Genomic DNA, 20915 nt, shown 5'->3' with positions numbered 1-20915 from the left:
ATACATGCACCCTAAATATAATAATTGCAAATATGTTTCTATACTCCCCCTGCAAGGAACAAATATATATTCCGTCATCAATAACGAAGAAAACATGATTTTATGGAATATTATGCACAAAGCAAAGGAAGGAGAGCTCGTATAATAAGTCACAGAGTTGCCAATTTGTATTTGATTGATCACAACTTCAATAATTCATAACTTTCTTATTTTCATTCAGAATTTGCTCAAACTTTCACTCACCTGATTTTCTTATTATTCTGCCTCTATCGAAACAAACTTATTTTGGGGGTGGACTTTCTCTTTAAAATCCTAATAATGAAAAATAAATGTACATACAAAAATGCAAAGTGAAAAACTTTCATTTTAAATGCCATCACATACAATGCCATATTTGGTAATTCTTGGTAATCTGTTTATTTTATGATTGTTGCAATAAGCAAAATAAAAAAATAGCTTCCCATACATTTCTTGATACTTAAAGCCCCACTCTGCACTAGTTTGGCCAGGAGGGATTAGACCTCTCTGCAAGATCACTGACAGGTGGTTATCTCATCAAATCAGCTCTCAATTAACAAAAGAGGATCATGGGGGACCAATGGTCACCGATTAGTTATTGTTTGCTACATGTACTGTATATAGAGGGCGCAAGTAGCTATAAGTAGTGCAGTGGGGCTTAAAATACACTACCAATGGCTGCACTTCCAAAGAGTATAATAGAATCCCTGCCTCAGTACCAACATCCTTGGGCAAGGCATTAATCTACACTTTCCGCACTCGACCCAGGTGAAGTAAATGGGGACCAGATTTGATAAAATTCCTTGAATGCTTTTTATAGTGCCTCATCACTTGGCTTTGCTAAAGCCAGGGTAAAAAGTTGATACTTTGTATCAAGCGCACTAGAGTTTATTTATGTAGTAGCTGCACTACACAAAGGCATCTAATGTTAGTTTTATTTACCCAAGTTACAATCCAACATGTACATCAACTTATATCGAGGTTATGTCAAACAAAACTCAATGGTAACAAGTAATTTTCCAAAGCAATATGTGATTTTATCACCAATACATATTTTCATCCCAGTTCATATTCAGCTTGGCTTGAAAAGGTTTCTGAACATTAAATTGGAAGAAAAAAAAAACAATACAGTAAATAGGCCTACGTGGGCGTGTTTCTCAAAGATCATACGTCAAACTGAACTCTAAGTTGGACTTAAACATTATGGATAGCCATTTGCAGCCTTAAAATAAAATATACTCAAAAGCAAAAATTCAAGTATTTCAGACTTTTTATCAATTCCACATCAAGAACATGAAATCTCCTTGATAAAAGAAAATATGAATGATTTGAATCAACCTTTGATGCCTTTCAAAATAACTTTTACAAAATATTTTCCTAGATGCTAATGGCTTTCCATAATTGTTAAGTCCAACTTAGAGATAAGTTCAACTTGGGATCTTTGTGAAACACCCCCAGGTATGTGAATATTCAGAGGAATGTTTGGCAAAATTATTTGAAGATATTCAGCACTCGTTACACCTACATGTACATGTACATGTACATAGAATGGCAACATATTTTCAAGGCACATAAGTTCACCGTGTGATAATTTTCAAGTAAAACCAGTCTAATACTATTACTACTACTGCTGTACAGTGTGAACTAAACTCGTTATAGCAAGGTCCTTAAAGGTAAAGACCAGTATTGGAAACGCCCCAATTTCAAAAAATGAAATGGAAGCTCTCATTACCAATCATGTGAAAGAATGTTTTGACTAATACATGATGATAAAAAATTTGCCGGGAAACCGCCTACTAATTCATATATTTGGTAAATTTGTTTCTCTCTTGGTCTGTGAGAGATATAGGGTAGTCCCATATACATCTTTCTGTGTATAGTGCTTGTAACTTTACGAAGAATGGGCCAAATTTCTTATCATTTTGATGATTCCAGAACCTTGCAGATGCTAGATGCTAGATGATCAACCTTTTCTGATCGATTCCACAACGTTTCTTTCACAATGCAATCGCATGACCATAACTGGCCTTTACCTTTAGGACCATGGAAATTACCTTGTTATATCAGGAATCATATATCCGGGTAAAAAACACAGAATATAAAGAGCTGGGACCAGCAAAACCACCTTGTTACTGTATAATGCATACCTTGTTACACCAGAGCTCTTGATAATGAATTTCCACTGTAGTATGTAATACATGTAGGTAAAATACACGGGGGCTCGGGGCAAATTAGCCCCCGAAATGCCCAAAAGAGCCCCCGAGAGTCATAAAAGAGCCCTCCAAATTCGCATAGAGTTCGATGCAAAACAAATTAACGAGTTTCATGCAAGCAAGCTTGAGTAGCCTCCCCCCCAAAAAAAAATTGTAGGAAGTATTTTTCTCCCTGAGGTACAGCCTGTTGTAGTTGTGTATACTAAGCTTCAGTACATTTGAAAAGAATCTATGCTTACGAGTGAAAAAAAAATGATACAAAATTAGGTCAAATCAGAAGTCTTGGACCTCTTATATGTTATAATAATAATAATAATAATAATAATAATAATAATATGTCTTGTTTACCCAGGGTAGCCTCATCAGTATGCATACTGTTCTCCCTGAGGGCCCTGCGATCATTTTATTACCCCAGTCATCGGATTCAGGCTTACCCGCACACAATGAATACACATTCTCCACTCCCTGGGGAGCATTCCAGCCAGGCGTCATGTTTACATGCGCACACTTGCGAATCTAAGCACATAACATAATGCATAACATTCTTAATCAAGAGAATTATAAAAAATAATACTGTATACATGTATGTTATTTCTCAAAACTGAGAAGCTTCCAGAGAAAAGTTCGGTTTGGATAAGTTCTACATTAATACACGATGGTGAGCAATTTTACTACAACTAACATTTTCTAACCCCTGTACATTTCAGCAATTCTACTCTTTACCTTCTTAAAACCAGCTACTTACAGTTAAATTTACACAATCAGATATCTGGTTAATTTTGACTTGATTATCGCATATTGGTAGATACATACAAACAATAAACATTCCAAATTGCAAGCCAACAGATTTCATTTTTGGTCTACAACGTAAGGTACATGTATACACAGCTCATTTAAACTTTTACAATCCCACTTTAAGTGTACCAATATTCATTACAGAATATATCAAAAATGCTACTTTTACATCGGGGTTACTTTTTAATTGTCTACGCGTGCACAAGTGGCATTCCAATATAATATACTTTAAAATAAATGTACTTCTTTTGAATTTTGAGAAAAATTTTAAGTAGAATAACCAGCTTCTAAAATAGTCAAAAAAATTATTATATTTAAAGATAAACTTGAGTTCTGGTAAAAAAAGAAAATGAATTCTCACAGAATCAAACGTAACTTGTAAGATTACAAATAAATGTCATGAGCTAAACAATTTTGGAAGAAAATGTATACTGGCTGAGTAATCGGCATAGAAAGATTAAGAAATCAAGGTAAGCTAGCCCCGACACTATTTGTGTAGTCCCATATACATCTTTCTGGGTAGCCTAGTGCTTGTTACTTTACCAAGACTGGGCCAAATTTATTATGATTTTGATGATTCCAGAACCTTGCAGTGCAACCAATACTTAGATGCTACATGATCAACTCTTTCTGATCCATTCCACACCTTTTCTTTCACAATGCAATCGCATTACCAAAACTCATCTTTATCTTTGATATCAGGAAAATTCTAGGTATGTCCCATACGTCATAAAGTATTGTTGAATAATATTATGCAATCATGAACAACAAAAACAGATGAGAATCTGATATTTTATTTGATGTTTTGTCTGAGTTCAGACTCTGGTAGAGCTATCACATTGATAAATTTACCAGAAACAGTGAAATCTTAAATGTAATTGATAATGTATAGGACAAAATAGAATTGGACTTGTCGTACAAGAGTTTGGGTGGTCATAAACGCATACCGGTATATGGCAGCTAAGTGGGTATAGTATTTTGGCATAGATAAGTGAGAAAACCCTCTAGAATAGAATGCAATGATTCAAATAACAAAGAATGATAACTCTCAAATTACTGGAACACTGTAAAAACATTTGGAAAGGATTTTGGGTGGTCATATTAGAACGCACATATGGTAGCTATTAGTGGGTATAGTAGATACGTGAGAAAAACACTCTATAATAGAATGCAATGATTCAAATAACAAAAAACGATAACTCTCAAATTACTGGAACACTATAAAAACATTTGGAAAGGGTTTTCTCACGTTGCACTGTACTTGACATTACCACAGATGAATGTCTTCTTGAGATTGAGATCGATGTCAAAGAGCAGGAGATCGGCTCTCTTTCCAACTTCGATCTGACCTACCCCTTTCAGTTTGGCAATCCTGTGGAAAACAAATATTCAAGATTCAAGATAATTTATTGTCATGTAAAAAATACATAAAATTTGAATTCGGACATTTTATAAAGGTGATATGTACATAAATAAATATATAAATCCAGAACAAAATAATTACATTTCAACATAACATTTAACAATCATCACAATTTCAAGAATTTTAATATGAAGGGATAAGGGAAGAGCATTAAATATCACACCACTTACCGGTACAAGTCTTGAGTCCCTATTTGAAAATGGTATCTAGCTATGTATATATTGACATAAAATCTAGCTACATTTATTGGTATCTATTTATCTATGTTTCATGTACAGTGTATGTATGCATTTATCTGCATTGTACATGTTAACATAGATCAACATGTATCTTTCTATCTGTTCACTCAAATTTCTCTATCCATCCATTCATCCATCTATCCATCCTCATCCATATCCACATACATGCATATTTATCTATCTACCTACATGTACAGTTATCTTTTTATCTATCACTCTATCCATCCATTAATCTATTTATTCATAATCTATCCAAACATCCATCTATTTTTATATATGTCTATATATTTATCTGTCTGCCTATCTATCTATCTTTACCCCTCTTCCTTACCTCACTGGGTTCTATGCTACCATAGCCACAGTTTTGCCTAGTCCCACCTGAAAGACTTTGACGAGAGATCTGAATGTATCTTGACATGAACAGCACGAGCCTGCCATCTATCTATCTGTCTATCTGTCTGTCTGTCTGTCTGTCTGTCTGTCTATCTATCTATATATCTATCTGTCTGTCTATCTGTCTGCCTATCTATCTGTCTATCTACCTAGCTATCTGTCTATCTATTTATCTATCTATTTCACTCTTACCTTGCTGGGTTCTCTGCTACCATAGCCACAGCTTTGCCTAGTCCCACCTGAAAGACTTTAACTAGAGATCTGAAAGCATCTAGACATGAACAGCACGAGCCTGCTAGCGTGGTCGTACCGCTCACCACCAAATATTTACCATCAGGGGATACCTGCACTGTACAGAGGAAGGGAAGATAGAACATGTGTCATAATGGCATCAGGAATATTTGGCACCAATACCCCACTCACACCGCCAAACTGACTTAAAGGTAAAGACCAGTATTGGAAACGCCCCAATTTCAAAAAATGAAATGGAAGCTCTTATTACCAATCATGTGAAAGAATATGTTTTTAATAATACATGTACATGATGATAAAAAAGGTTGACGGGAAACCGCCTACTAATTGATATATTTGGTAAATTATTTGTATCTCTCACCTGTTGAGAGATACAAATGCATGTGTCGCGCACGTGTGTGTAGTCCCATATACATCTTTCTGTGTACAGTGATTCTAACTTTATGAAGACTTGGCCAAATTTCTTATCATTTTGATGATTCCAGAACCTTGCAGTACGTCTATGCTAGATGATCAACCTTTTCTGAACGATTTCACAATGTTTCTTTCACAATGCAATCGCATGACCATAACTGGTCTTTAGCTTTAAAAACCCCTCCATACCAATCAATTCTTGGTCATTCACGGTCATTTAATATTTTGTTTGGCCCGTCATCTACAATGTACGTGACTGTGGTTTTAGTCAATTTGCCACCAAGCGGTGATTAGGTTTAAAGAGTACAAACTACACATTGGACCTCTTAATAACCTTGTATAATTTCACCTCTCGAAATGTCAATGTTACCTCTTTGGTACCGGTAACTAGATTACACATTCCTATCAAATCATCTTGAAAAAATATGTCCCGAACAAATACTTCAAGCAGAAAACATTAGAGTAAAATTGAGCCATTTAGCTTTCATGGTTGAATTTGACTGAATTTTCAGCTGAGTTAGTGGTAGTAATACTTACTTTCTCTGTTGCTGTAGGACATCTTCATGTTAGGGATAGCTTCAGCTGTACAGTCTGAGACGAAGGCTACCTGACTGTAGTGCCTGGCACTGAGCACGTTGGATACAGCTAGTGGATGTCTGGAGAGGAAATAGGAAAACATAAAAACACTGTTAATAACTCAGCGCAGCCATGCCCATCATCATATAAATGATTCATATACATGTAAATGCATGATCTATAATGAATTTAAAGAGATGGTTTATTGATTTCAAACTTGACTGAATTTGGTATCATTGCAATCGAAAAATTACACTGAGTAAAATCATTACATTTGTGTAACTTGTACATTCGAGCGAAATTTATAAAACTTGATTGAACTTGACGAAACATCAACCCACTCAACGCCCCGAAAACATCGTAAGTCAGCTGATTTTTGAAGTGACGTCACAATATGAACAGCAGGCCGCTCAGCTGAAATGATTGACGACGGTGCGAGATGCAGTTTGCGTGCGATTCACATGTATTGCATTGACTCTTGAGTACCGTACCCATTTATACCTAACGCTGTTTACCTTTATCAAAATCCCCTGGAAATATAGATATGGACAAAAACATACTTGAGTATACTCCAGAAGGCTCCTCCATGGCATGGTTTTGGTTCTTAATCTGACGTTAGTCTAGATAAATGGTATATAACTTCGAAAAAGTGAGTGAATATCGTCGATGTAGCATTCAAGTTTCCCGTAGCTAGTAGCTGTGCGTGCGTACTCTGTGCATGATTGTGTGTGCAATACACTGACCTCTATGCGTGCATGACATCTAGCGCAGCTTGCTAGCCAGCCTAGCCCGGCGCTCGAGCAGCGGCTGTGAATCACGAACGGGACTGATCTGTTTCTCTCGGTTTATCAGGTCCTATACTACTTAATTTATCAAAAATGTAAATTAATCAGCCTAATCACACATTTATGTAATGAATATCTGGACAATTCTATGTAAATTTGTCGCCTATTTTACTCCAAAAGAGTCGTTAGGTCAGCATGCAAAATGTCCTTTGCCTTTCCAGATCAGACACATACACGCTGAAGTGCCCTCAGTGGGACACAAAAAAATATACAAATCAAACAAACATTTGTAGAAAGTATCATTTATTCAGTGTATCTAATTAAAAATGCCAAAAATAGAGGAAATATCACCACTGGCGGTAAATATACAAACAACGTTAACCCATATCTGAAAATTGCAATGGGTATCCAACATTTTCCCGAATGTGTGATGTAGGTTGTTCATATTGTGACGTCATCATTTCGCATGTAAAATAACGCCATCAATTCACTTTGTGAGTGGGTTCGGGAAAGGGTAACAACATTGCACTTAATTTATTCCTCACAACAGTGAGGGCTTCAAAAGTATTTTGCTCATGTTGTGTTCTCAGCAATCTGTAGAGGTGTAATTTGCCCACTTTCCACATTTCAATGAACCATCTCTTTAAAGGTACCTTCAGTTTTTGTCTCGCCTGCATAGCAAAAAGCAAGACATAGGCGCCGCTTTTCCGATGACGGCGGTGGCGGCATCGTCAACATCAACAACTTAACCTAAGTTAAGTTTTTGAAATCTTAGTATAATTTTGAAAGTATAAGTTCTCATTCAATGAAACTTGGAATAAAGGGTTATCAAGTATTCCCAATCATGTGAGTAGAATTTCAGGTCACTAAATTAAGGTCAAAGGTCATTTCAGGTCAACCAACTTAGACTCTTTTGTGGCATCAAGCCATCAACATCAAGATTTTGAAATTTTAGCATAATTTCAAAAGTGTTGTTCAAATTCCATGAAACTTGTAAACAAGGGTTATCAAGTATCACAAATCTTTTGACGCAAATTCCAAGTCACAAAGTCCAGGTCAAAAATCATTTTAGGTCAGTATGTGAGGATTATAAAAAAAAAGAAAATCATGTTTTGTTATTTTTTCATATTCCATTAAATTTTTAATCGTGGTACAATTAATAGTAAATAATTCTTCTGATGATTCTTAGTCAATATTCACTTCAAAATGCTGATTATATTCAAAGGATTTCATTTTTTGGGGCCTGCTAATAGGCCACCCTGCCTATAAATTATTGTTCCAACCTCAATTTTTCATCATATCAAATTGTGTAATGCAGGCGAGACCGTCGAGAGCGTTTCTTGTTGTTTCTTGAGAATGTGACATATTAAAGCTTACATCCAAAAATATTCAACAAAGGCCCTAATTCAATCCGTCTACCTTTAATTCTTGAGTTACAAAAAACACAAAAAACATCATATGTTCAAGGAGTCTGAACAATTCAGTTGTTAACTGTACCATATGTATTTACAGAACAGATGGATCCCAACATTTTGCCTGTATTCTTGTGCAATACTGTTTGTATAATAGTCTTTATTATATACCTCACTTAAGAAATCCAGCCATCTGATTGGTCGAAATTGCATTCATAAACTTTAACTATTCCTGTAAAATTCCCGGTAAAATTCCAAACCCATGTAATAGCTTTTAAAAATAGTTCTAAAATCCCAGTAACCATGGTTACCGGGAAAATAGTTCTAAAAATAGTTCTAAAATCCCAGTTACCATGGTTACCGGAAAAATAGTTCAGTCTTGGTAAAATGGTTTGAGCGATCGAGGATACCGTACGTGTGCGAAGAATTGGTTGGTATTTTCATACAAGACAAGACAATTCCAAACAAGACAAAAATGGCTAAAGAAACTCTCCCAAGATTTCAACTTATCAAATGCAAGACTCGCTGACAGCAAGAACAACAAAAAGAGTATGTGAAATTATCCATAAACATGTTCGTTTAGTTGCTGAAAATGCTTAGATCTAGTAGTAGTCAGGGTGTCTGATCGCGCACCCGATGTTGTGTGCTAATTCTTCCCATAGAGATTGCACGCAATGCAGTCTCTATGGGAAGAATTAGCACACAACATCATCGAGATAGAGATTGCACGCAATGCAGTCTCTATGCAGTCTACGTGCATTGCGCGACCATGCAAAAAAAGTCAAGTTTTTTTTTCTTTCAATTCGAGATTCAAACCTTTATCTGATGTGATCCTGAAGGTGATACTCAATAAGTGAGGTGTCATATGAAAGCGCAGGTTTTTCTCCATATTCCCCACAGGGCCGGCCCACCCCTAAAATTGTAAAAATATCTTGCTTAGACTAGAATCTAGATCTAGATCTAGTCTATACTCTCAAAGATACACTCATAAAAAACAACCATGCAGATAAACTAGAGAAAGGCCAAAGTGGTGTCATAAGTTGACTTTTTTTTTTGGCATATAAAAGTATTAATGACTGCTTTATTATTCGAGAAATAGTTGTTTTTATCGTATAAAAACATCTATTTCTCTCAAAGCAGTCATTAATACTATAATGTAGATTTGCTACCAACTTAAAGGTAATACAAAGTTTTGGTATGGGGTCATGAATTTGGTTCAAATGATTATATTGGAAGCATATGCGATCCAACAATATTCATTGATCGTTGTCGCGGTTGAAATCGAGTCTAAAGTTATGAAATTGTAAATAATAAACTCTTCATGTTGTATAGCTCCCTCTCAAGGCCAATAAATTAAATAAGCTATAAAACAATGTTTCTTGACTAAAATCAACCGATTAGCTATTCCTGTTTGAAAATTATATATCACAACTACATATTCTGAAATTTCCATGGTCACAGCTACCATTGTATGGCCGTAGGTGCTATTTGAAATTTATCAAAATTTACCGGGGGCACCGGTAAATGTTTATATTCAATTTTTCTCGAAAGTAGTAGTGTTTTAGGGCTAAATTTTCTAGTGCTTATAATACATCCACAGGGGCATCCAAATATATCAAAATTGTAATGAATCACTATCCAGCCAATTTTCAAAATTTCCCAAAACTTTGTATTACCTTTAATACAAAAAACACAAAAAACATCAAATGTACAAGGAGTCTGAACAATTCAATTGTTAACTCTATGTCTTTACAGAACAGATGAATCCTGACATTTTGCTTATATTCTGGTGGAGTACTGTTTGTATTAGTCTTTAAAGTAGATTTGCTACCAACTTAACTAGTCTTATCATACAGTTTGTGTCACAGCTTATTATTGTTTCTTATTCCTGCATCTGAGTACCGTATTTGCCGGCGATAAGGCCGCAGTGTTTTTGAAAGAAAAAATATCAAAAAGTCGGGGTGCGGCCTTTACGCTACAACAACAAAATTCAGCGGTCAAAACAGCACGTCAATTTGAACATATGGGACTATGAACGGTAGGATGACTAGACAATGGTACATGACAATTCTGGAATAACTCCACACAACTTACCAACAATTTTATGATGCATAGTTGACATGAAGACAAAAAAAAAAAGCATAACTTATTTTTCTAATAAAAATCTGCTGATAGATTTAGATCTAAGTCCGTACCATTGCATCGCCAAAAAATTAAAAGAAGGGACAGACCGTTACTTACGGAGCTAGCAGATGCCGCGCAACGCAACTGCGCAGGTCGAAAACACAATTCCGGATTACACCGCACATCGTGGTAGGTGTATTGTAGGATACCAAATCTGCGTGCGATACATATAAAATCAATGAAGATGTGCTAAATTACGATCATTTTTTAGGTGAACTTCTTGTAAATTTATAAGAATATTGATGAATTTGGTATCACTTTGTAAAAAAATAGAGTGTTCTACGAGAAAATTACAACTATTTTGATTGGTCCATTTTTTTTCTTCTCTCTTTTTTTTTTCCTCTACGAAATGTCAAAGTTGGGGGTGCGGCCTATGCGGCGCTGCGGCCTTATCGCCGGCAAATATGGTATGGTGCCTCTTAAGCTACTAGATTGAAATCTAAGAAATGTATAGAAAGGGCAATTGCAAACATAGTTTAGAGAAGAAAAAATTAAAAAGCCAGATACTTTCTGCACAGAATTATGGAAAACTTACACATGACAGAGGTCGCCGATGATTTCTATTGTGGGCGGAGCAAGATGATGGTATCCTGGCAACAAGGGAAAGCGATCTGTCAATCCAAAATTTACTAAACTTGGATTCCTGTAATGGAAAATTAATTATGCAAAAGTGAATTCTACCTTCGTGGAATATAGACAAGCAGTTCCTGGTTTCCAGGTGGACAAAAAATGAGAACAGTGACATTTACATACCGTTTATTTATTACAAACGTTTTGAAACCCTGCACTATATTTGGCCTGGCTTTAACTGAGCAACCCTGATAAGGGACTCTGGCATTCATGGAATCCATTCCTACCGGGTAACATCACCTGGGTGGAGAGTGTCAAATGTAGATTAATGTCTTGCCAAAGATCATCCCTCCAAAAATAAAACTGGCAATGACCAGGTCCGGTTTGAATCACATGGGTACATGCAACGCAACATTGGCATTAAAAGAATAACTGCACTGCATACCAGAAAATCATACTTGTCCAACATTCAAAAGCAACATTGTATTGATATGCACTGTAATCTCTTATCTCTTTTGAAGGTGCCAAGGCTCAGTGGTAGAGCAGTGGTCTCATAACCGGGAGGTCCAGGATTCAAAACCAAGTCAATACGCTCATGCTCTTAATAGGTAAGGCATTAATCCTCATTATCAAGTCCCTCGGAGAGGATTTAAAGCCGTCAGTCCATCGGTTGAATACTTACAAACATAGACATGCTTTCTTAGCAGTCGGTAAAGCAATCATTGAACATCATCACATCATCTTGCATCAATGAATTATTTACCTGTGATGGAAGTTGCATACATTAAGGAGATGTGTGATATGGAATTGTTGAGATGTGTCGAGTTTCAAAGCACCGAGGATTTCTGTTTCTTTGGCTACCCTGTCGTGGCCGAGGGCAGGAACGATTCCTCTGCAAAGAAAGTTAAATATATATGTTAAATACTGTTAAAGACGTCACTTCACTGCTTTCATGTGCATTGTGTCATAGTTCGCACGCACTTTACCAGAGTTTCTGATAATAAAATGGAATCACAAGTTGTTGTGTTTATAAATCTCTCACAAAAAAGCAGCAAAGTTTTGTCCCACTGGGAACTTACTGCCAGAGACTTAATAGCAAGATGTCTGTCATTGTGTAGATTCCAAATTCATAATGATGGCTATTCCTTCAGGGAGGTTCTTGAAGTGCTGGATGCGCGCATCATGTAAGGTCGTAGTTGTAAAAGTGAACCAAGTCCATTCTCTATGATTAATAACACACATTTATCAGGTAAATAGCCAAAGACCCTCAATTCCCACCGAGAACACATAACTATGGTATCTTTAAATTGGCAAAAATTTGAACTTATTCTAGGTGTTCTGCAAAGATACTTAGCTAAGAACAAATAATACATGGAATAAATAATAAATCATCAAGTATATAGCAAGGAAAATTAAGATTACAGCAGCAAAATCATATTAACAATTATTTTCTCATACACTTAGAATTCATGAGTAGCCATTTATTCCTAAACAGCATTATCTTTTTTTATATGGTTGTATGTCTCAAATAACCTCTAATTCCTGATTGTTAATGCCCTCTTAAATTTTTTGCACAATTGTAATCGTAGTTCAAGTTTTTTTTGGTGAAATACAAGTTAACAAAACATATTTCCCCAGTCCCTTAGATGATCATTAAGTGAACAAAACAAAAATGAACAAACAAAATACATAAATAAAAACACAATGGGTGGTATTCTCAAAAGCGGACTAACTTTAGTCCATTGGGTTAATCCACCGACTAAGTATGGAATGCCAAGTGTCCATATGAATATATTTTTGAATAATTTGATAAGTCCCTAAATTACCATGATAACATAATTATATCATAGTTATATTGTTGTTTATTAATTATGTTATTATATTTTATTTCAATCTAGTGACAGATTAAATTATTTAAAAACATATTCATACGGACACTTGGCATTCCACACTTAGTCGGTGGATTAAACCATGGACTAAAGTTAGTCTGCTTTCGAGAATACCACTAATATGAATATGGGACCGCACACTGACCTTTTTAGGAGTATCTTAGTTCTCTGGTAGTCATCTTGACCATCTACATGGGGACTGATGGTCATCATCTTACAGCTTGGCATGGCATCAAGGAGATGGGTGAACTTATCAATAGGCATCCTCTGCTCACCAGGGGGTAGGCCGCCAAAGTCATTCACTATGGGACCCTGAGAGAGAGAGAGAGAGAGAGAGAAAGAAGAAAGAGAGAAGAGAGAGAGAGAGAGAGAAAGAAGAAAGAGAGAAGAGAGAGAGAGAGAGAGAGAAAGAAGAAAGAGAGAAGAGAGAGAGAGAGAGAGAGAAAGAGAGAGAGAGAGAGAAAGAATCAGTAATAAATGAATATGATGATGATGATGATGACGATGATGATGATGATGGTGGTCTTGTTGGTGATGACGATGTTGACTGACGAAGATCGTGTGATGATAATGATGATGATGATAACAGATGTGCCAACCTTTACATCCAGCTATCAGAGAAGAATCATTCAGAAATCAGGAAGGTTTCTATCCATTCCATACACCGTAATAGGAATAATCTTTCAAAAAATCAGGAAGGCATTTAAATCTGTATGGAGTGACGGATATAAGGAGCCCCAATTTTTTAGGGATCCTTCCGGAAAATCAGGGAGGGGTGGCATCTCTGTGATGATGATGATGATGATGATGATGATGATGATGATGACGATGATGATGGTGATGATGGTGACAATGATGACGTGATGATGACGATGACGATGATGGTGATGGTGATGATGGTGACGATGATGGTGATGATGGTGACGATGATGATGATGACGATGATGACGATGATGACGATGATGATGATGATGATGATGATGATGATGATGATGGTGGTGGTGGTGTTGTTAGTCGTGGTGATGATGTGATGACTGACACAGATGATGATGATGATGATGATGGTGGTGGTGGTGGTGCTGATGATGATGATGGTGGTGGTGTTAGTTGTGGTGATGATGTGATGACTGACACAGATGATGATGATGATGATGATGATGGTGGTGGTGGTGGTGCTGATGATGATGATGGTGGTGGTGTTAGTTGTGGTGATGATGAGATGACTGACAAAGATGATGATGATGATGATGATGATGATGATGATGGTGGTGGTGGTGGAGATGATGATGATGATGGTGGTGGTGTTAGTCGTGGTGATGATAAGATGACTGACAAAGATGATAATGTGATGATGATGACGATGGTATGTGCGCAACATAAATGTAGCTATTATTATAACTTTGTTAGTGTTAAATGAATGGTAGTCATGATCTTTGTAAATTTAGACAATTTTGTCAGACCAGAGCCAGAAAGGTGTTACTTCTGTTTTAAAGTATATACATGTAAATCAACACCCTTCTGGCTCAAAACAATCGATACCATTCTTCCAAAACATGTAACTCTGGATTTTGCTTAAAGAAGATATCAGATTTCAACACCAACATACCTCAGCATGTATGCCTTCACACGTCGATCCCCGATCTGTCTTGCCTACGATACCCTCAAGAATCTTGAGCGTCTCAAAGACTTTGCCGCCCTCTAAGTCCTCAGGAAAGACAGTGGATGCTAGGAAGGATGTGACACCATACTTTGGCAATCTCTGCTGCGTGTACTCTGCGTATAATAGATAGTAAGAATGATTGAATCAGACTTTAATATAAGCAAACCAAAGTCCAAGTCCAAAATATAGTAACATGTATCATTTTGGAGGGGACTATTTTCCATTACGAAAACTGTTTATTGTTAGGTATTTAGTGAAAAAATTGACTGCATTTTCAAATCTAAATCTATAATTCCAAATCCTGATAGAGCTCAAAAACCATATCAACATATATACCTACATGTATAACTATTGTTTGTGTAAATAACATTCCTGGCTAAAACTTTTCCATATTGAAATGAAGATGTCTTCCTTTGCTAAATAAATTCTATCCTAGGACTTACATGTATAAGCTTTGAAGGTGAAGACTTTACCAAGAGTAACATTTTCAAAATTATTGTACATTTATAAAGCCTGTACAAAGTTTATATCTTTCACACTAATATATACCCATGTCAAAATCACATATATTCTTCACAAATGATGATTTGAAAATTAGCATTATGATTAAAAATTCAGTAAATAATAGGATTATGATGCTAAATCAGGCTTACCAGGATGCTGCCAGAACAATAAAAGATCATCTGCTCCACCTGTTGAAAAAAAAAAAAAAAAAGAAGAATTTACGAGATATACAGTATAGATGTTCTTCGGTAGCAACACTTCGGTTCACAATTTATAGTATGATCAGGAATATTACAAAAGAAGGAGAGAAAACACAAAAATTTATTGGGAACACATAGGTAGAACATGGTAGTGGATTTTAAAGAGGGTACCTGTATAAAAAGAGAGAAAAAAAGAAAACATTTCAACAACTTTATTTTTGGGAAATATAGGACACATATTCTGAATCACAATCGTTGTGGAAGATTGTACACAATAACGAAAGAGAATAGAGGAAGAGAATACAAGAATATATGACAGAGAGGAAGGTATGAAGATGACGATGATAGGATAAAACTTATTGAACAAGATGTAATAAGCAGTTTATGAGCACATGAAAATGAAATCATTCGTTCTGGAAACAGAAGTGTAATAAGTTTAAACCTAATCGTTTGAACTTAATTTTGACCCTATGTGAGGATTAATTTGGTGAGCTTTATACGATCAGGAACAGACCTGTTAAAGAGGAGGTAGAGTTCTGGGAAGAGGTGAAAAATAATTGGTGAGCGTTATCATTGTTATTATGCAAGTGTGGGAGAACATCAGATAAACATGTTCCCTGAAAAGCAAGGCTCTTCAAATGCCTTCATATGCCTTCATATTCTAAATATGACATGTAACAGCGTAAAAATCGGGACAGATTTGTATGCCACAAGTTCACGTAGTCCCATATACATCTTTCTGTGTACTGGTGCTGGTAACTTTACCAAGACTGGGTCGAATTTCTGATCATTTTGATGTTTCCAGAACTTTGCAGTACACACCAAAACTTATATGCTAGATGATCAACCTTTTCTGATCGATTCCACACCGTTACTTTCACAATGCAATCGCATGACCAGAACTCAACTTTATCTTTAAATAGCCCTCTACAAGTCTGTAGACTTAATAGTGGGTGTCATCATAGTTAATAGGTTATTCAGGTAAGTCGGTTAACAGATGCATTAGAAAACTCTGCAAAACGATACTTCGAAAAACGTCTCTGAAGCATGATTGAGAAGTTACCTAAGCCATGGTGGTGAATGTCTATGAAGCCTGGAGTGACGATCTCTGCATAGTGTCTATCTACTGCGCCCTTCACCAGATCAGTCTCTTGGTCCAAGATTGCTGTCAAGAACAAAATTCTCATTTATTTTGTCAGGAAATATAAATGCCTTTAAATACTCATTCTACCTAATAAGGGAGTTTACAGATACAACCTGCGCATTGGCAGATAAAGGTCATTTGTACCAAAAAGGTAAAACCCACCAGAGATGAATACTGGATATGTGCTCATGAAAGTTATGTAACATTATTCATTTATGCACCAACGGTACATTCTAAGATACGCAGGTGGAAGTATTCTTTTCAAGAGGGCAAACAAAAGGTATTCATGAAGCACATCTAGGACTTTGGCAGTTATTATTCTAAGATGCTCAAAGTGGAACTTCTCCATGCGTAAAAGATCTGTGGATATTTGGGGTCTTTTGTACCATGTACTATCTGTAAACTCCCTTATAAACCAGGCCAGTGTTTCTCGAAACCGTCATAACTACAAGTTCACCGACATCCCATTGAAACGCGTGTATTAAGTTTAACACGCGTTTCAATGGGATGTCGGTGAACTTGTAGTTATGACGGTTTCGAGTAACGCTGCCCAGTTCACGGTTTGCACATGTCCCAAATGACCTTGAATATCCATAGATCTTCAAAACATGAAGAGGTCCCACTTTGTACATTTTGAAATTATCACTTGTACAGCGATGGAGGTGCTACATAAGTAGCCTTTGTTTTCCCTTTTCAAAGTATACTTCCAGCTGTGTATCATGGAGTGCACTGCTTGTGCATAAATGAATAATGATTACATAACTTTAATGAGCACATATCCAGTATTTGTCTCAGTGTATTTCATAAATTTGTTCTGCAATGACCTTTATCTGCTCATGCTCAGACTGCAACCGTGAACTGGCTTATTAGGCACTTACATTGACAGTCTCGAAAAGACTTCCCTATGTAGCTGTAAATACACCCTTACTTGCTACTTTCCAGGAGTCTGCCATCCCAACTATCAGAAGTTTGCAGCCTCCTGCTGGATTTCGGCTCCTGTAAACTGAGCAGCCATGTTTTTACTTGCACATGCCACTTTTTACTGAGCATACTCTATAACTTCACTGTTCGATATTGACTGCACATGCACCCCATCCCAGAGTAGCTTCCAGAGTAAGCTGCAATAGGGATTATTGCTTCAAGGTTCAAGGGCTAAAGATCAGAGGAGGACGTAATACGAATGGAGCACAAGGAGTGGCAATGTCCGAGATATCAGAGCTATACAATACGAGACTCCACTAAATCATTAAATATAGGCCTACAAGGGGTCTATGCTGTAGCAACCATCTCGGCAGCCGGTGGGTGGGCGGCCGGCTTCTTAGTAGTCACCTTCTTAGAGCTATTCTTCTCAGCCATCTTGATATCATTTAACTTTATCATTTGTTTCCAAAGAAATTTTTGTTTTATTTATTTATTTATTTATTCATGATTTCTTTCAACAGGGTAGTTTCATTCAGTTCCACTGGAAGCCAGTGGATCTGCTTTTCAAGAAAGCCCTGCATAATACAATGACAGTATAAAAACATAAGTATAATAACACAGCAATTAGATATTGTTCTTAATCTCTAGAGAGTAAAGGAGCCGGTTTTCGGCCACTTAAGACAAAATCCTATTTTTTGGACCCTTTACTTCCTATTTATTATCATTTTTTGTTCAAATCATGAAGCAAATATTATTATTATTTAAACAAAACAAGAATCCCAGAAAAAAATCATGAATTGCCATGACAATATTCATTTCAATTTTCATTGTTTCGGAGTCAGTTTTCGGCATAATGTACCAGTTTTCGGCCGCATGTACAAAGTCAATAGGAAGCGCGCGCACGCGCCGTGCGTTTCCGCGCCGTGCGTTTCCGCGCTGATCTATAGCACTAGCGGGCGGAGCAGATATCCCACGCCGGAGCTCCCCGGAGCTCGCCAGGCCGAAAACTAGTACTGCGGTGATCGGATATTGGAATCTGAATTAGACAGAGATATCGTGTGTGCGTTGCGGTGTGCGGCTGCATTAATTTAATACATGCGATGAGATACTTTTGAGCTTGCGACTAGCACAAAATCGGGCTCTAAATCTGAAAAATACTTGAAATAAAGCTCATTTTATGGTACCCATATTTCTTACAGACACGCGTAAGATACTCAATTTTTCAGATTCGGGTAGCGGGACCGCCGATTACATCGCTAAAATGTGATATTTTAGGATATATTTTTCATTGCAAATGTGGTTCTTCAGTGACACTGGCATGGTATGGTATGTGGTATGTGTGGGATATGCGTTATGCTATTATGCGATGTATTTTAGAGGGATTTTACCTTGCATCCAACCAATCGGCCGAAAACTGGAGCTGGCCGATTACCGGCTCCTTTACTCTACATGTGAAATATCAAATTAAACATATAGATCTATCTTTTAAAAATAAGACTATTTGAATCATACAATATCTATTATCATTTTTTTTTTTAATTAAAAAAATACAGAATTATTACAATAACAAAAGCACACCTAAAACAAAACATCTATTACACCTACCGGTAAAACAAATCACCTTTTAAACTATTACACTGACATAACATTAACATTGTCAAAAAGACTCATCATGTAAATCAGTCATGCATGATCTGTTTTTTAAAATAAATATTTAATTAGTGATATTTCAGAAGAATCACGATTTCTCATAAGTTCTGATATGATGAGGACAATGATTATTTTGATTTCACTTCAATTTCAACCCAAGTCTCATGCTGGCATTTTCAACAAGAACAATTGTTTTGTTTTGTTTTGAGTTTGAATTTTGACCTTTAAAAGTTTAATGTCAGAAAGAAAACTTTTTTCTCCAGTGACAGTCCATATTTTTGGACAGTTAAACAGTCAATCACAATATCATATCCCTTCATCCAAGGTCTATTCAAGTGTAAAATTAATTCATAGTTTTGCAGCGTCGATTTTTGTTTGTTTCCTCTTTCTTTTTCTTTTAATTTGAGATAGATAGCGCTTACACAAAATGTAACATGTGGGCACGTACATTGTATATGGTTATACGTGGACACACATTACCAAATGCAAACTCAACGAGCAATTCAAGACATGTTCTTTATAATATATGGATAAAGAAATACATACCTGTGATTTTTCCATCTTCTATGATAATGTGAAGATTCCCTTCTCGTACCTCTCCTCCCGGCAGAGCCAATTGTTTACAGGAAATGCAAGTGAAATCGTCTTCCATTTTCAGGCTGAAGATTTATGGAACGCCATTCAAGTATGATAAAATATATACGAGCAGAAAAGATTAAGTGGCGTGCCATAGCGTAATAACATTCTTTCCTTCATTTTCCCCCGTTAGTGTTCTTGTTCTAATTAATGTTTGGTTCTTCGTCTTCTTTCTTTTTAACCAATTTCTTTCTCACCTTTTCTGCCAGTCTTTTTTTTTTTTTAAATTTAGATTACCGATGTACAAAAATAATGTGCCTACTGTTGTAAATGAACAGACAAAAATTACAAACAACAACATAAACAAAAATCAAATGTCTTGTCTAATCTTTAAGGTCACTGAACGGTAAACCTAATTTTTTACCAGCATGATTTGTATGGAAAACAACTTTTTCTTTAAATTTTGAATAATCCGTTATTATGATCAATACTTGTTATAATGATAATGGTTTCTACCATTCACCCGTTTGTTTTATACTTGTATTGTTTTAACGCGCAGGTGCAGGGCTTAGATAACTAAATCTCTTTATATTACATGTCTAGAACATAATACAATATACAAGTTATAGGCCTACATTATTATTGGCGTGTATTATTCATTTATGAATATTTACGCCGAAATTGTGAAGTTGTGAACAGTCTAAATATATAGATGAATTGATTTTTCTTTTTCTTCTGCAACATACAAAATGTAACAATAATTGTTTTGAACGTGAACACAATATAATAATAGTTGAAATTTTGACATTAAAACACAATGTAACTGATAACTATAGTACGAATAGTACCAAGAATTATATAGATAGATTGATAAAACAAATCAGGAACAAATACAGAGTGAGATTACCGGTATCTCAGTCAGGTAACACTTTAAGGGTTTAAGTTGAGAAGAAATCGTGAGGTTTAATCTCTTCCTACCAGAAAACGACAAATCTTTCTGATCCAATTAAGCAACGCGTGTTATTGCTAAAACAACAGTTTTCCGTTACGCTATAATTAATCTAGTCTAGGTTCTTCTTTAACATCATTAAACTAGG

The 20915-nt window shown here is 36.1% G+C and overlaps 1 protein-coding gene across 3 annotated transcripts; it reads right to left on the bottom strand.

The window, feature by feature from the left end:
- Nucleotides 1–4266: 4266 nt before the first annotated feature.
- On the bottom strand, nt 4267–19941 carry LOC762680 (N-acetylglucosamine-6-phosphate deacetylase). Of its 3 annotated transcripts, none has more exons than XM_030982929.1 (10): nt 19789–19937; nt 16591–16692; nt 15477–15515; nt 14770–14936; nt 13309–13475; nt 12038–12166; nt 11240–11347; nt 6285–6403; nt 5274–5430; nt 4267–4398 (listed from the first exon to the last, which is right to left on the bottom strand). In XM_030982929.1, exons 1-10 carry the CDS (start codon nt 19892–19894, stop codon nt 4272–4274), a joined length of 1221 nt encoding a protein of 406 aa, XP_030838789.1. In that variant the 5' UTR covers nt 19895–19937; the 3' UTR covers nt 4267–4271. The 3 variants fall into 3 exon arrangements, with proteins under 3 accessions (XP_030838789.1, XP_030838791.1, XP_030838790.1); XM_030982931.1 differs by lacking the exon at nt 4267–4398 and adding an exon at nt 10762–10858 and having other exon boundaries at nt 5318–5430; nt 19789–19940; XM_030982930.1 differs by lacking the exons at nt 4267–4398; nt 5274–5430; nt 6285–6403 and adding an exon at nt 10481–10858 and having other exon boundaries at nt 19789–19941.
- Between the last annotated feature and the right edge of the window lie 974 nt (nt 19942–20915).

Source organism: Strongylocentrotus purpuratus, unplaced genomic scaffold (assembly GCF_000002235.5).
Source record: "Strongylocentrotus purpuratus isolate Spur 01 unplaced genomic scaffold, Spur_5.0 spur5_scaffold_13, whole genome shotgun sequence".
Taxonomy (NCBI): domain Eukaryota; kingdom Metazoa; phylum Echinodermata; class Echinoidea; order Camarodonta; family Strongylocentrotidae; genus Strongylocentrotus; species Strongylocentrotus purpuratus.
The sequence above is the reverse complement of the archived record's forward strand: the minus strand, read 5'-3'. Positions and strand labels throughout refer to the sequence as shown.